General features: G+C 31.1%; 3 protein-coding genes across 3 annotated transcripts; 2 read left to right on the top strand and 1 right to left on the bottom strand.

The window, feature by feature from the left end:
- The first annotated feature begins 388 nt into the window (after positions 1–388).
- Positions 389–4928, top strand: LOC133309911 (uncharacterized). The gene is made up of 8 exons (XM_061510776.1): positions 389–423; positions 569–654; positions 830–953; positions 1151–1345; positions 1469–1767; positions 3251–3403; positions 3971–4280; positions 4544–4928. Exons 1-8 carry the CDS (start codon positions 389–391, stop codon positions 4854–4856), a joined length of 1515 nt encoding a protein of 504 aa, XP_061366760.1. The 3' UTR covers positions 4857–4928.
- A 2861-nt stretch (positions 4929–7789) lies between these two features.
- LOC133309910 (uncharacterized) lies at positions 7790–11049 on the bottom strand. Its single transcript, XM_061510775.1, has 3 exons — positions 11037–11049; positions 10874–10929; positions 7790–8479 (listed from the first exon to the last, which is right to left on the bottom strand). Exons 1-3 carry the CDS (start codon positions 11047–11049, stop codon positions 7790–7792), a joined length of 759 nt encoding a protein of 252 aa, XP_061366759.1.
- On the top strand, positions 11048–12721 carry LOC133309909 (expansin-A4-like). The gene is made up of 3 exons (XM_061510774.1): positions 11048–11270; positions 11836–12148; positions 12409–12721. The coding sequence occupies exons 1-3, from the start codon at positions 11048–11050 to the stop codon at positions 12719–12721; spliced, it is 849 nt and encodes a 282-aa protein (XP_061366758.1).
- Positions 12722–14234: the final 1513 nt, after the last annotated feature.

Here is a 14234-nt window from a genome sequence, read left to right as displayed (position 1 = left end):
CCAAAACATACAAACATGTTTATTTTATAAGAATGTCAATTTTAATCTTAGTTTTAATTTATAGATAATGATTTTAATGTAGTAATTATATGAGTTATTAAATTTAAGTAGATCAATGACTAAGAATATATATAAATTTTTTTATTATTACGTGTTTTATATATATATATATATATTATTTTTGAACTATGCAAAACAAAATATTATATATATTTTTATATTATTCATGGATTTATTAATTACTTAAAGCATTGATTTACTGAGATAATAATATACAAGCATCAGAGTGTGGCAGTGACGGAGAGTTTATATCACTTCACTCACAATCTTCTTCTTTGTTCCTTTTTATAAACACTATAGTTACTTTCTTTGTGAGAATATTTGGCAAATGTTGCAGAGAGGGCGGATTTGCAGTAAATTCAGGTTCTTTCTTCCTCTATTTGGTCACGTCTTCTACATCTTTCTGCTTGTCTTCAGCTCTTCTCTCTCTCTCTCTGACCCTTCTTCTCTTGCATTTTGGTTTGGGTTGGAGTAACAACCAACAATGACGAAGGTGTTGGCAATGAAGCTCTGCTTTTTCTTTATCGCCTTTGCTTCTGTCTCTCCCCTCCTCGTTAGATCTAACTCTTTCTTTTTTAGAGCTGAGTCAACTCGGTAAACTCGCTAAGTCAACCGTGTTTACCGAGTTGACACGGCTTTTCAACCGTTTCGACCCAGATCCCTTTTCTTCTTCCGTTTTGACACATTTTTTGCCAACAAAAAGTAAAAATGTCTGTTTTTATGTTTCGACACTACGTTTTTAACAACTATGACATCATCGTTCCACCAGCCATTGATGATCCTCTCTTCGCAGTATGGCAAAGCTGCAACACTATAGTTCTTGTGTGGATTCACAGAACCATCAGCAGCTCGATTGAGAAGTCCATTCTTTGGATGGATCGTGCGCGTCAGATGTTTGGATCAACCTCAAAAATCATTTCAGTCAGTTTGATATCTTCAGGCTTTTTGATATTCAAGAAGACATGAACAAGCTTCAATAGGGAGAGATGAACATCATTGATTACTTCACTGAGTTGAAAACTCTATGGGATGAATTCGAGAATCTTCGTCCCCTGCCTATATGTCGTTGCAATGTTACATGTAATTGCAGTCTTCTCGAAGTGATAAGTAGTCATCGAGATCAAGATCAAACCGTCAAGTTCTTAAAAGGGCTAAATGAGCAATATGCCCACGTTAGGTCTCAGATCATGATGTTGGACCTTTTGCATCATGTCACTAGAGCCTTCTCTTTGGTGGCTCAACAAGAAAGACAATTCCAACTTAGCTCACTGGGTGAATTATCTTTGTTATCACGTACTTTTCCTAACATGCCAAACAATGGCAAAAAGAACTTTGCAGACAAAGGAAAATAACGTTCCAATTCTGGTGGTCAAAGGCGTGGATCTAAAATATCTACCCACTATGGCAGAAACAACCACATGGTTGACACTTGCTACCAACTACATGGGTTTCCCCCTGGATACATGGCTAGTATGAAGCCACGAGGTGCTGTTAATCTTGTTCAGCAAGAAAGTGAATTTTCTGTTGATGATGAGATGAAACTTGGAGTTTCTTTGTCACAAGATCAATATCAGAAATTGCTTACTCTTCTGCAAAACACTCAATTGCAATTAGAGACTAAAGATAAGTCACTTTACTCTTCCAATCTTGCTGCTGCTTCTGCATTGAACTCTGTTTCACCAACAACAACTTTCCATGATTGTTCAGGTAATCCTCATATCCGTTGGATCTTGGACACATGAGCCATGGGTCATATATGTTCAATGAAATCTATTATTAGCTCAATGCAAAAGATTTATCCCATCTCCATCATGATACCAAATGGAACTTGAGTTACAACATCCATTTGTAGCACGGTTTCTTTACCTAATTCTCTAAAGTTACTAGATTTTTTTCATGTTCCAAAATTCAAAGTTAATCTGGTTTCTATTTCCAAATTGGTTGATACTACTCCTTGTGTACTTAATTAGAGAATATAATAAAGAAACAATATTTAAAATTTAAATATTATAACTTGGGTCAACTTTTTTTTTTTTTTTTGCTTTAAAAAATCCTTTAAACCAAAGTCTTTGTTTAGTTTTCACCACTTTCACCAAAAAAAAGTGTTAAGCTATATAAAACTATCGTTTGAAAAATAAGTTTTAGATTAAATTTTTGCATTTCAATAAATAAAATTATTTCTTGATTTAAGATTTATAAAAAAATTATTGAGATCCCATGTAAGATCAGTGAAAACCATCAATTTTAGAATTATATATCATCTTATTCCCAAAAAAGAATTATAGATCATCTACCAAAGCAGTAACTAGTATGGGTGACAGGCTTGACCAGCTGTATCAATTCTTGTTGGGAAAATTACACACTCTGGTTATATTGCCTACTCTAGAATGTTGCGACATGATATCCTAATCTTGCTAGTGGAGCCAGCAAAAATGAAGAGGGGTTGATGGATAAAAAATTTTCACGAAATAGTAATTGAATAATTTTTTCACAAAGTGGATCACATCAAACTTTTAGTCTTTATATATTTCATTCATATTTCTTTATGCACTACTTTGTATATGTCATGTAAGGTTAACAATATACAAAACCTACTACTATCTTACATGAAAAGAAACAAATTAAATAATGGTGCTTATAAGGAAAGAAATAAATGAAAATAATATGATTAGTTGATTACTGATTTGAAGAGGTGATTGAGGTGTTATTTTGCAAATGTCATCCAATTAGACTATAAATATACATTCTTGCACTGCTATCTTAATGTGAACAAAACAAACTAAAATATCTGTGATTACAAAGACACGATTTTTGAAGGAATATATATATCTTCAATAGTAACAGAATAATATAATTACTCATTTACTAGAGAAGGAAAAAGTGGAAGTTCAGGATAAATGCAATTAAATAGGTTTTTTTCCGCTTCTGTAATTTGAATGAATAATTCACAGAATCGTTAGTATTAATGGAATACTGGAAATATTTTCCATTTGGAGAGGTGATTGCTGTGTCATTTCCAAAAACATTAGACAAAGTAAGAACCTTGGACCTTATATATATATTCGCCAACACCAAGCTACAACATAATCTAGAAGAATACTTCTAATCAAACCTGCAATTCCCATGGCATTTCCTTTGGGAATTCTTTTGTTCTTTCTTATTGCATTGCCAATTTCTGATGTGCATGCAGACATTATCTCCCCGTGGAGATATGAAGCTTATAACAATTTTGAAGGAGGTCACAGAGTGGGCGTTACCCGCAAGCATCATCGCCCCAAGTTTAGCCCTAGCCAATGGAAGGAGGCTCATGCTACCTTCTATGAAGGAAACTCCGGAACATTTGGTATGATCAATTTTGAATGCTGATCAATGTATAGTTTTCATTTAATCCATTACATATACTACAAACTTTTTCATCATAATAAAATAGGGGTTTATACCTCTCATGTCACTACATTCAAAAAACATCTACCGCTCTCACATCGATTCTTGTGCCCAGCTTTTTTTTCTTTTTCTTTTTCAAAAAAATAAATGAGACCCCAGCAACTGTTTCTATTGCATAAGATGGTTGTTCTCCTTTGAAAGGAGAAGTTGTTTTTCCAATAAAATATGTTCGTTTCTTATTATTTTTAGGGAAAAGTGTTTATATTTGCTACATTATATAAAGTTATCTCCAGCGACCCTAACACGAGACGTCGTTTTGGGATTTGGATAAAGAGTAATTAGTGTATTTCAGAAATTGTACTTTTCTTTTATATCATGAATTTTATAAAATTATTCAATATTTAAGTCCTAAAATAGCGTTGTTTTATGGTTGAATGATTATTTTATGTAATTCGAGAAACGTTAATTTTTTTTTATGCATACATGTGTCTTTTACTTACGAAGAAAAAGAATAACTTGATTGCAGGAGGAGCTTGTGGGTATCAAGATGTGGTTAAAGGTTATGGGCTTGACACAACAGCATTGAGCACAGCTTTGTTCAACAACGGCCGGACATGTGGGGCATGTTTTCAGATCAAATGTGTAAACTCTCAATGGTGTAAAGGCCAATCCTCTATTTATGTCACAGCCACCGACCTTTGCCCTCCAAATTATAGTATACCAAGTGACAATGGAGGATGGTGCAACCCACCACGCAAGCACTTTGACTTAGCCATCCCTGCATATCTCAAATTTGCAGAATACAGGGGTGGCATTGTGCCAGTCATATATCGCAGGTTACATATACATGATCTATTTTCATAGGAGAATGATTCGTTTACAAATTTTTTTTTACAAACTATATTAAGTATGACCTGTCATACACTTTTGATTTTAATTAAAGTATGACCGGTCAGACATAATGTAGTTTGTAAAAGTTTGTAAATATAACATTTTCCATTTTCATATATATATATATATATATATATTGAAATTAATTTGCATGGTATATATTTGAAATTAATAATGTTTTTTTGTTACAATATATATGTATATGCAGGGTACCATGCAAGAGGGAGGGAGGTATTAGGTTCACCATGAATGGGAATCCTTATTTCAATCTAATAAAAGTGTGGAATGTTGGAGGAGCTGGGGAAATAGTAAGAGTGCAAGTGATGAAGGATGATGGCAAGTTCAAATGGACAGATTTGAGGCGAAATTGGGGTCAGAATTGGGATACAGATGTTAGGTTAGTGGGAGAGAGATTGAGCTTCAGGGTGACAGCAAGTGATGGAAGGTCCAGTGTCTCAAGGCGTGTCGCCCCTAAGTATTGGCAGTTTGGTCAGACCTATGAAGGCAAAAACTTCCCATAAATGCTTCTCTGCAACACCTACATTTGGTGTTTTTCGATTTGTCTCTAGGCATTATGTTGATAATAATATAAATCATCACTTGTCTCATATGATATCCCTTCAAATAAAATTATTTTTATTTTATTTCTCTAAGTGTTATTGTTTTTTATTTTATCCCTCGGTTCATCGATTATTCGATTAGTTTGATTCAAGTAGTTTAATCCAAGTCTGTTGTAAGAGCAACATAGTTATAATTGAGATTTTACCTAAAAAGGAAAGGAAATAATAAATCGTAAAACATAAAATCATAAAGTCAAAAAAACATAAAACGTAAAAGCGTTAAAAATATTGATCAAAATGTAAAAAGAAAAGAAAAAAGATAAGGTTATATTTACAACTTATTTCGTTTATAATATCTTACAATCGTATCTTAACCGTTGATTTTTGTCAATCAACGGTTACTATTTTCGCAAATCAAATTCATTAATTAATTATTAATTCACAATAATTACCACCCCTAAATAGGGGTGTCAAAACGGGTCGACACGAAACTAATTCGACACGACACGAATTTGACACGACACGAATACATCAACATTAACACGACACGAATTTTTATTCGTGTCAAAATCTTACTCACTGACACGACACGACACGAATAACACGCAAAATAAGGGTCAAAATAGTAAATGACAAAAAATATTAAAAAAATGGATCGATATTAAAAAAAATTAAAAAATAATAATAAAAAATTAAAAATAAAATAATTTAAAAAAATACGGGTCGACACGAACACGAATACATAAACACGAACACGACACGAATTTTTTACGTGTTATTTTTTCCAACACGAACACGACACGAATTTTTTTGCGGGTCAACCCGAACACGAATTTTCGTGTCGTATCGCGGGTCGACCCGCGTGTCAAAACCTATATTGACACCCCTAAAAAGAAGGTTTATATTTTTTAAAATAAAAGTTTACTAAATACTGTTATATTGGACGGGATATTTCAAATATAATTTTTTTTAAGGATATTTAAAATTATATTAATTCAATCAAAAGCAAAAAAGGAAAAAAAAAATTAAGTGCAAAATTGAAAAATTAATTGAATTGTATTATATTTTTATTGTAAAATTATTTTAAAAATTTATGCATGAGCGCGCACATATATATTAGTCATTTGTAATTTTATATTGTAGTATTTTATTTATAAATTTATTGTTTTATTAAAAAATAAAGGTCAAGTCTAAATTCTTAAAGGTTATGATTCTGATTTTTAAAGATATATTTTAATAAGCTCAAATCTGTATAATTTTTAAAATAAATCAGATCAAGTCAGGGCAAAAGTAGGTAAGGCTCTAGGTCCTTGTCTGATGTATTTACACACTTATTTATCACAATGTAAATCCAATAAGAAGCTTAAATTTCCATCTTTTCCACCCATAGACATTGCAATGAATATTTCCTCACCTCTATCTTCACTGTGGTCGTAAATCCAGGCAAAAAAATTAAAATAATATTTTTTAATTAAATAATTATGTATTTATTGCAGTTTTGAGAAAAATTACGGATCTATTGCACACTGTAACGTCCCATTGAGGCTTCTCACCGTAAGGGGAAGACGCCCAAATGAGGCGTCTCTCATGAGGTGTTGACACCTGTCACTTTTTTTTTCCAAAAAAAAAAATTAATTTAATTATAAAACTTCTAAAGGCCATAACTTTTGACTCGAGTATCCAAATCATGTAATTCTTTTTTTGATTCCACATAAATTTTGAGATCTACGCAATGGCATCTCATTTGATATATTTTATTTCTCACCAACATAATTTAAATTTAGATCAGGCAATCTTTCTTCCTTAGATATTTAAAATATTTATTTAATTATTTCCTTTATTAACACATATTTTTCAAATTTCTTTTTGAGTTTAAATCACAAATCAAATCTTTATTTTGTTTTCCTTATTAATAATAATTATTAATTTTAATTTAAATCACAAGCCAAATTTTTTTATAATAAAAAAAAATAAATTATTTTGTTAATTTAAATCACACATCAAATCTTGATTTATTTTTTGTATTAAATCGCAAACGCAGAACTCAGAGGCTTCTGAGTTTAAATATGTGACACGTGTCAACACGTGTCAAATCCTAACACATCACCAATCACTTCTAAATTGAGTTTCAATCAAGAGCCAATCACGCCTACTTTAGGTAATTTTATTTTTGAAAAACATTCATAAGCCATCACAAATCAAATCTTTATTTAATCACAAATGTAGAATATCATTTATTTAATTATTTCCTTTATTTCCTTCTTCCTTAGAAATGTAGAATATTTATTTAATTATTTCCTTTATTTCTACAGATTTTTCAAATTGCTTTTTTAGTTTAAATCATAAATCAAATTTTTATTTTGTTTTCCTTATTAATAATAATTGTTACTTTTAATTTAAATCACAAACCAATTTTTTTTTATAATAAAAATAAAAAAATTTATTTTTTTAATTTAAATTACCCATCAAATCTTGATGTATTTTTTGTATTAAATCACAAACGCAGAACTCAGAGACTTACGAGTTTAAAAATGTGAAACGTGTCAACACGTGTCAAAACCCTACACATCACCAATGACGTCTAATTTGGGTTTCAATCAAGAGGCAATCACGCCTAATTTAGGTAATTTTATTTTTGAAAAAAATTCATAAGCCATCACAAATCAAATCTTTATTTAATCTCAAATGTAGAATATCCTTTATTTAATTATTTCCTTTATTTCCTTCTTCCTTAGAAATGTTGAATATTTATTTAATTATTTCCTTTATTTCTACAGATTTTAAAAAAGTGACACGTGTCAGATTCAGAAAGGATTTAACCCATTCCAATATCATAACTTTGAGGAAAACTCAATTTATAGCTTGGATCAGTACAATGTTGAACTTGCTTTAGTTCATTCTTCGGATGCACGTAGGCAAACCTTCTCAAATTGTAGTGACCAATCTACCCCTAGTATAGTAGGATTCAACTCTATTGCTGTTTTAAAGTCAGAAACAGATACAATTGGCTTTTGCACACGCCTACCAATAGGTAGCCCATACAAACCAGATTGGATTGGACCACTAAATTTATTTCCCGATTTTGAAGCAGCTAAATCCAAACAGGGTTTAATCAATCTTTTGAGGTAAACATCAAGCGCATTATTTAACAAGTTGGTTGCATCCGCTGATATCATCAATCCTTCCATTTCCAATATCTGCTCCAACCTTTTTGTTAAAGAAGGTGCATCAGGCAGTTGACCAATGCTTTTACAGGTATCAGTAACGGTATCGGATGGTAATCCTTTACATGAAAGTTTTCGTGCTCTTTTATTGTAGGTGGGAATTGCCAAAGGCGCACGAACAGGACTCCTTCTATATATATTCAGGCTTTCAGAATCCTCATCAACCTCCTCCCCATCTTCCAGAGATAGAGGGCGCTTGCTACCTACAGAATGTAGATCAACAGTGTTTTGCTGCTCATGAATTTTAGGGGCCGAATCCTCAAACCCAATGTTGTTGTTCTTCCCTTGAGGACCAAGAGGGATAGGACGGTCCCTGAATCTGCGGCGACGCAAGTTTGGAGTCCTCCCGAGGAGATGAATCTGCGGGGACGCAAGTTTGTGCTAGTCCTACCTCTCCGAGGAGATTGAAGAAAATCCTTGCACAGAAGCTGAAGATTGTTACACCCATTGGGCGTTTTGACATTCAAAGAACCTTCCACTGTGCTATTTCTTGGCAGGGCTGTCTTGGAGAGAGACGCTTTTTTCAAGATTGACTTGATAAAATGATTATGAAGCGGAACATTGTCTCTACCAATAGTTGCTATGCAGAGCCTATCAAATTTATTATTAATTAGTTAATAATTTTAATCCAATAAATTATAACCGTTGATGGACGGAAATTAACGGTTAAGATCTAAAAGGATACAAGTTTATATCCTTTAAAAGGATAGATGTTATTCCCGTTATTATTACCCAATAATGTTACTGTCAATATTACTACAATATCTTAATCGTTGATTTTTGCCGATCAATGTATTATTTTCGCAATCAAATTCATTAATTAAATATTAATTCGCAATAAATGATAATCGTTGATTGGCAAAAATCAACGATTAAGATATGATAATAATATTATTAGGTTGTTACAATATACTATCCCATAATTAAATACATAAATATTAATACAATTGTTTGATTATTGTAGCAGTGTTGTTTTCATTTTAAATAAATAGCTGAAAAAAAATAAGATTTTAAATGATCTAATTGTGAAAAAAAAATTAACCGTTCATAAATGATAATGAGTTTTTGAACGAGTCTGTAAAATAATTCCTCATCTAGGCATGTGAATTATTTTATTTGTTTTTTTTATAAAGATCGTTGTAAAATAAATTATACTAATACTATTAGTGAGAGTGTTGTGTATAGAATCTTATCGGGGCAAGTATAGGCATATCAAAATAATTACCTCAAAAGAAGTAGGGGTGTCAAAACGGGTCGACACGAAACGAATTCGATACGACACAAATTTGACACGACACGAATTTTTATTCGTGTCAAAATCTTACACACTGACACGACACAATTTTTTTGCGAGTTGACATGACACGACACAACAAAATAATAATTGGATTCTCCAAACCATAAATAAATAAATAAAATAAAATCAAAAATAATGAAAAGTAATCATGCGCAGCTAAAGGATATAATGTACAATCAAGAGAGAATCAAAGAAATAACAAAAATATAAAATAACAAACATTGATTAAAATTTCCTGAACTATGAAATAAGCCCAAAAAGCCCAAAATGACACCCGCACGCACTGACGCACACAAGAATATTTCTAAACCAATCTTAAATGCATCAACAAGAAATTGATGTTTCATTAGATGAAAATTGGTTATTCGAGGTCCTCTAAATTTATTAAATTTTAATTTTAAAAAAAAATCAAGAATTAAATTGTTATGATCCACAATAAAATTTATATTTTTAAATTTGTGGTACTTCTGAAAGATAGCATCACACAAATAAATGTCATCTAACAACATAGTAGTTATTATTTGACTAAATGAGCTTAATACGTTTTCTAGAATATTAATGGAGGATTTAATGATATTAATTATTATATATTAATTTTTAAGATCTTTGTTTTCAAAAATTTGAATTCTTTGGGAGAAAAGTCAATCTGGTCATTGATAATTTAATGTGTTAATTATTATTTGATTGAACGAATTTAATGTTGATTGTAAAAATAACGTAATTGTATTATTTTTAAATTTAATTATTATTCATGATTTTAATTAATATTTAGAAATAAATGTAAAAGAGAAAGTAAAATTTGGAATAGATGATAAGATGAACCATAACATCCTGGAGTCTTGTTGGGAAAACTACACTCTCTGGTTATATTGCCTACTCTAGAATGTTGCGACATGATATCCTAATCTTGCTAGTGGAGCCAGCAAAAATGAAGAGGGGTTGATGGATAAAAAAATTTCACGAAATAGTAATTGAATAATTTTTTCACAAAGTGGATCACATCAAACTTTTATTCTTTATATATTTCATTCATATTTCTTTATGCACTACTTTGTATATGTCATGTAAGGTTAACAATATACAAAACCTACTACTATCTTACATGAAAAGAAACAAATTAAATAATGGTGCTTATAAGGAAAGAAATAAATGAAAATAATGATGATTAGTTGATTACTGATTTGAAGAGGTGATTGAGGTGTTATTTTGCAAATGCCATCCAATTAGACTATAAATATACATTCTTTCACTGCTATCTTAATGTGAACGAAACAAACTAAAATATCTGTGATTACAAAGACACGATTTTTGAAGGAATATATATATCTTCAATAGTAACGGAATAATATAATTACTCATTTACTAGAGAAGGAAAAAGTGGAAGTTCAGGATAAATGGAGAATAAATGCAATTAAATAGGTTTTTTTCCGCTTCTGTAATTTGAATGAATAATTCACAGAATCGTTAGTATTAATGGAATACTGGATATATTTTCCATTTGGAGAGGTGATTGCTGTGTCATTTCCAAAAACATTAGACAAAGTAAGAACCTTGGACCTTATATATATATTCGCCAACACCAAGCTACAACATAATCTAGAAGAATACTTCTAATCAAACCTGCAATTCCCATGGCATTTCCTTTGGAAATTCTTTTGTTCTTTCTTATTGCATTGCCAATTTCTGATGTGCATGCAGACATCATTATCTCCCCATGGAGATATGAAGCGTATAACAATTTTGAAGGGGGTCACAGAGTGGGCGTTACCCGCAAGCATCATCGCCCCAAGTTTAGCCCTAGCCAATGGAAGGAGGCTCATGCTACCTTCTATGAAGGAAACTCCGGAACATTTGGTATGATCAATTTTGAATGTTGATCAATGTATAGTTTTCATTTAATCCATTACATATACTACAAACTTTTTCATCATAATAAAATAGGGGTTTATACCTCTCATGTCACTTCATTCAAAAAACATCTACCGCTCTCACATCGATTCTTGTGCCCAGCTTTTTTTCTTTTTCTTTTTCAAAAAAATAAATGAGACCCCAGCAACTGTTTCTATTGCATAAGATGGTTGTTCTCCTTTGAAAGGAGAAGTTATTTTTCCAATAAAATATGTTCGTTTCTTATTATTTTTAGGGAAAAGTGTTTATATTTGCTACATTGTATAAAGTTATCTCCAGCGACCCTAACACGAGACGTCGTTTTGGGATTTGGATAAAGAGTAATTAGTGTATTTCAGAAATTGTACTTTTCTTTTATATCATGAATTTTATAAAATTATTCAATATTTAAGTCCTAAAATAGTGTTGTTCTAGGGTTGAATGATTATTTTATGTAATTGGAGAAACGTTAATTTTTTTTTTATGCATACATGTCTTTTACTTACGAAGAAAAAGAATAACTTGATTGCAGGAGGAGCTTGTGGGTATCAAGATGTGGTTAAAGAAGGTTATGGGCTTGACACAACAGCATTGAGCACAGCTTTGTTCAACAATGGCCGGACATGTGGGGCATGTTTCCAGATCAAATGTGTAAACTCTCAATGGTGTAAAGGCCAATCCTCTATTTATGTCACAGCCACCGACCTTTGCCCTCCAAATTATAGTATACCAAGTGACAATGGAGGATGGTGCAACCCACCACGCAAGCACTTTGACTTAGCCATCCCTGCATATCTCAAATTTGCAGAATACAGGGGTGGCATTGTGCCAGTCATATATCGCAGGTTACATATACATGATCTATTTTCATAGGAGAATGATTCGTTTACAAATTTTTTTTTTACAAATTAAATTAAGTATGACCTGTCATACACTTTTGATTTTAATTAAAGTATGACCGGTCAGACATAATGTAGTTTGTAAAAGTTTGTAAATATAACATTTTCCATTTTCATATATATATATATATATATTGAAATTAATTTGCATGGTATATATTTGAAATTAATAATGTTTTTTTGTTACAATATATATGTATATGCAGGGTACCATGCAAGAAGGAGGGAGGTATTAGGTTCACCATGAATGGGAATCCTTATTTCAATCTAGTAAAAGTGTGGAATGTTGGAGGAGCTGGGGAAATAGTAAGAGTGCAAGTGATGAAGGATGATGGCAAGTTCAAATGGACAGATTTGAGGCGAAATTGGGGTCAGAATTGGGATACAGATGTTAGGTTAGTGGGAGAGAGATTGAGCTTCAGGGTGACAGCAAGTGATGGAAGGTCCAGTGTCTCAAGGCGTGTCGCCCCTAAGTATTGGCAGTTTGGTCAGACCTATGAAGGCAAAAACTTCCCATAAATGCTTCTCTGCAACACCTACATTTGGTGTTTTTCGATTTGTCTCTGGGCATTATGTTGATAATAATATAAATCATCACTTGTCTCATATGATATCCCTTCAAATAAAATTATTTTTATTTTATTTCTCTAAGTGTTATTGTTTTTTATTTTATGCCTTGGTTCATCGATTATTCGATTAGTTTGATTCAAGTAGTTTAATCCAAGTCTGTTGTAAGAGCAACATAGTTATAATTGAGATTTTACCTAAAAAGGAAAGGAAATAATAAATCGTAAAACATAAAATCATAAAGTCAAAAAAACATAAAACGTAAAAGCGTTAAAAATATTGATCAAAATGTAAAAAGAAAAGAAAAAAGATAAGGTTATATTTACCATTTATTCCGTTTATAATATCTTACAATCATATCTTAACCGTTGATTTTTGTCAATCAACGGTTACTATTTTCGCAAATCAGATTCATTAATTAATTATTAATTCACAATAATTACCACCCCTAAACGCAAGGATTGCAAGAAAAACTATTTACCTTTTCTAAATTTTATTTAACCATAAAATTCAAATAATAATTGGATTCTCCAAACCATAAATAAATAAATAAAATAAAATCAAAAATAATGAAAAGTAATCATGCGCAGCTAAAGGATATAATGTACAATCAAGAGAGAATCAAAGAAATAACAAAAATATAAAATAACAAACATTGATTAAAATTTCCGGAACTATGAAATAATCCCAAAAAGCCCAAAATGACACCCGCACGCACTGACGCACACAAGAATATTTCTAAACCAATCTTAAATGCATCAACAAGAAATTGATGTTTCATTAGATGAAAATTGGTTATTCGAGGTCCTCTAAATTTATTAAATTTTAATTTTAAAAAAAAATCAAGAATTAAATTGTTATGATCCACAATAAAATTTATATTTTTAAATTTGCGGTACTTCTGAAAGATAGCATCACACAAATAAATGTCATCTAACAACATAGTAGTTATTATTTGACTAAATGAGCTTAATACGTTTTCCAGAATATTAATGGAGGATTTAATGATATTAATTATTATATATTAATTTTTAAGATCTTTGTTTTCAAAAATTTGAATTCTTTGGGAGAAAAGTCAATCTGGTCATTGATAATTTAATGTGTTAATTATTATTTGATTGAACGAATTTAATGTTGATTGTAAAAATAACGTAATTGTATTATTTTTAAATTTTAATTATTATTCATGATTTTAATTAATATTTAGAAATAAAAGTAAAAGAGAACGTAAAATTTGGAATAGATGATAAGATGAACCATAACATCCTGGAGTCTTGTTGGGAAAACTACACTCTCTGGTTATATTGCCTACTCTAGAATGTTGCGACATGATATCCTAATCTTGCTAGTGGAGCCAGCAAAAATGAAGAGGGGTTGATGGATAAAAAAATTTCACGAAATAGTAATTGAATAATTTTTTCACAAAGTGGATCACATCAAACTTTTATTCTTTATATATTTCATT

The sequence above is a fragment of the Gastrolobium bilobum genome, unplaced genomic scaffold (assembly GCF_033153095.1).
Source record: "Gastrolobium bilobum isolate Gb01-03AN ecotype WA unplaced genomic scaffold, APGP_CSIRO_Gbil_v1 utg6679, whole genome shotgun sequence".
In the NCBI taxonomy this organism is placed as follows: domain Eukaryota; kingdom Viridiplantae; phylum Streptophyta; class Magnoliopsida; order Fabales; family Fabaceae; genus Gastrolobium; species Gastrolobium bilobum.
The sequence above is the reverse complement of the archived record's forward strand: the minus strand, read 5'-3'. Positions and strand labels throughout refer to the sequence as shown.

Bases quoted from the DNA above. Each gene is read 5' to 3' on its own strand.
- LOC133309911 (XM_061510776.1), top strand. From the start codon at position 389: ATGTTGCAGAGAGGGCGGATTTGCAGTAAATTCAG. The intron at 424-568 runs GTTCTTTCTTCC...TTGGCAATGAAG, and splicing joins CGGATTTGCAGTAAATTCAG to CTCTGCTTTTTCTTTATCGC. The intron at 3,404-3,970 runs GTATGATCAATT...ACTTGATTGCAG, and splicing joins AGGAAACTCCGGAACATTTG to GAGGAGCTTGTGGGTATCAA.
- LOC133309909 (XM_061510774.1), top strand. From the start codon at position 11,048: ATGGCATTTCCTTTGGAAATTCTTTTGTTCTTTCTTATTGCATTGCCA. The intron at 11,271-11,835 runs GTATGATCAATT...ACTTGATTGCAG, and splicing joins AGGAAACTCCGGAACATTTG to GAGGAGCTTGTGGGTATCAA. The intron at 12,149-12,408 runs GTTACATATACA...ATGTATATGCAG, and splicing joins GTGCCAGTCATATATCGCAG to GGTACCATGCAAGAAGGAGG.
- LOC133309910 (XM_061510775.1), bottom strand. The intron at 8,480-10,873 runs GTGAATTATTCA...GCGTCCCCGCAG, and splicing joins CCATTAATACTAACGATTCT to ATTCATCTCCTCGGGAGGAC.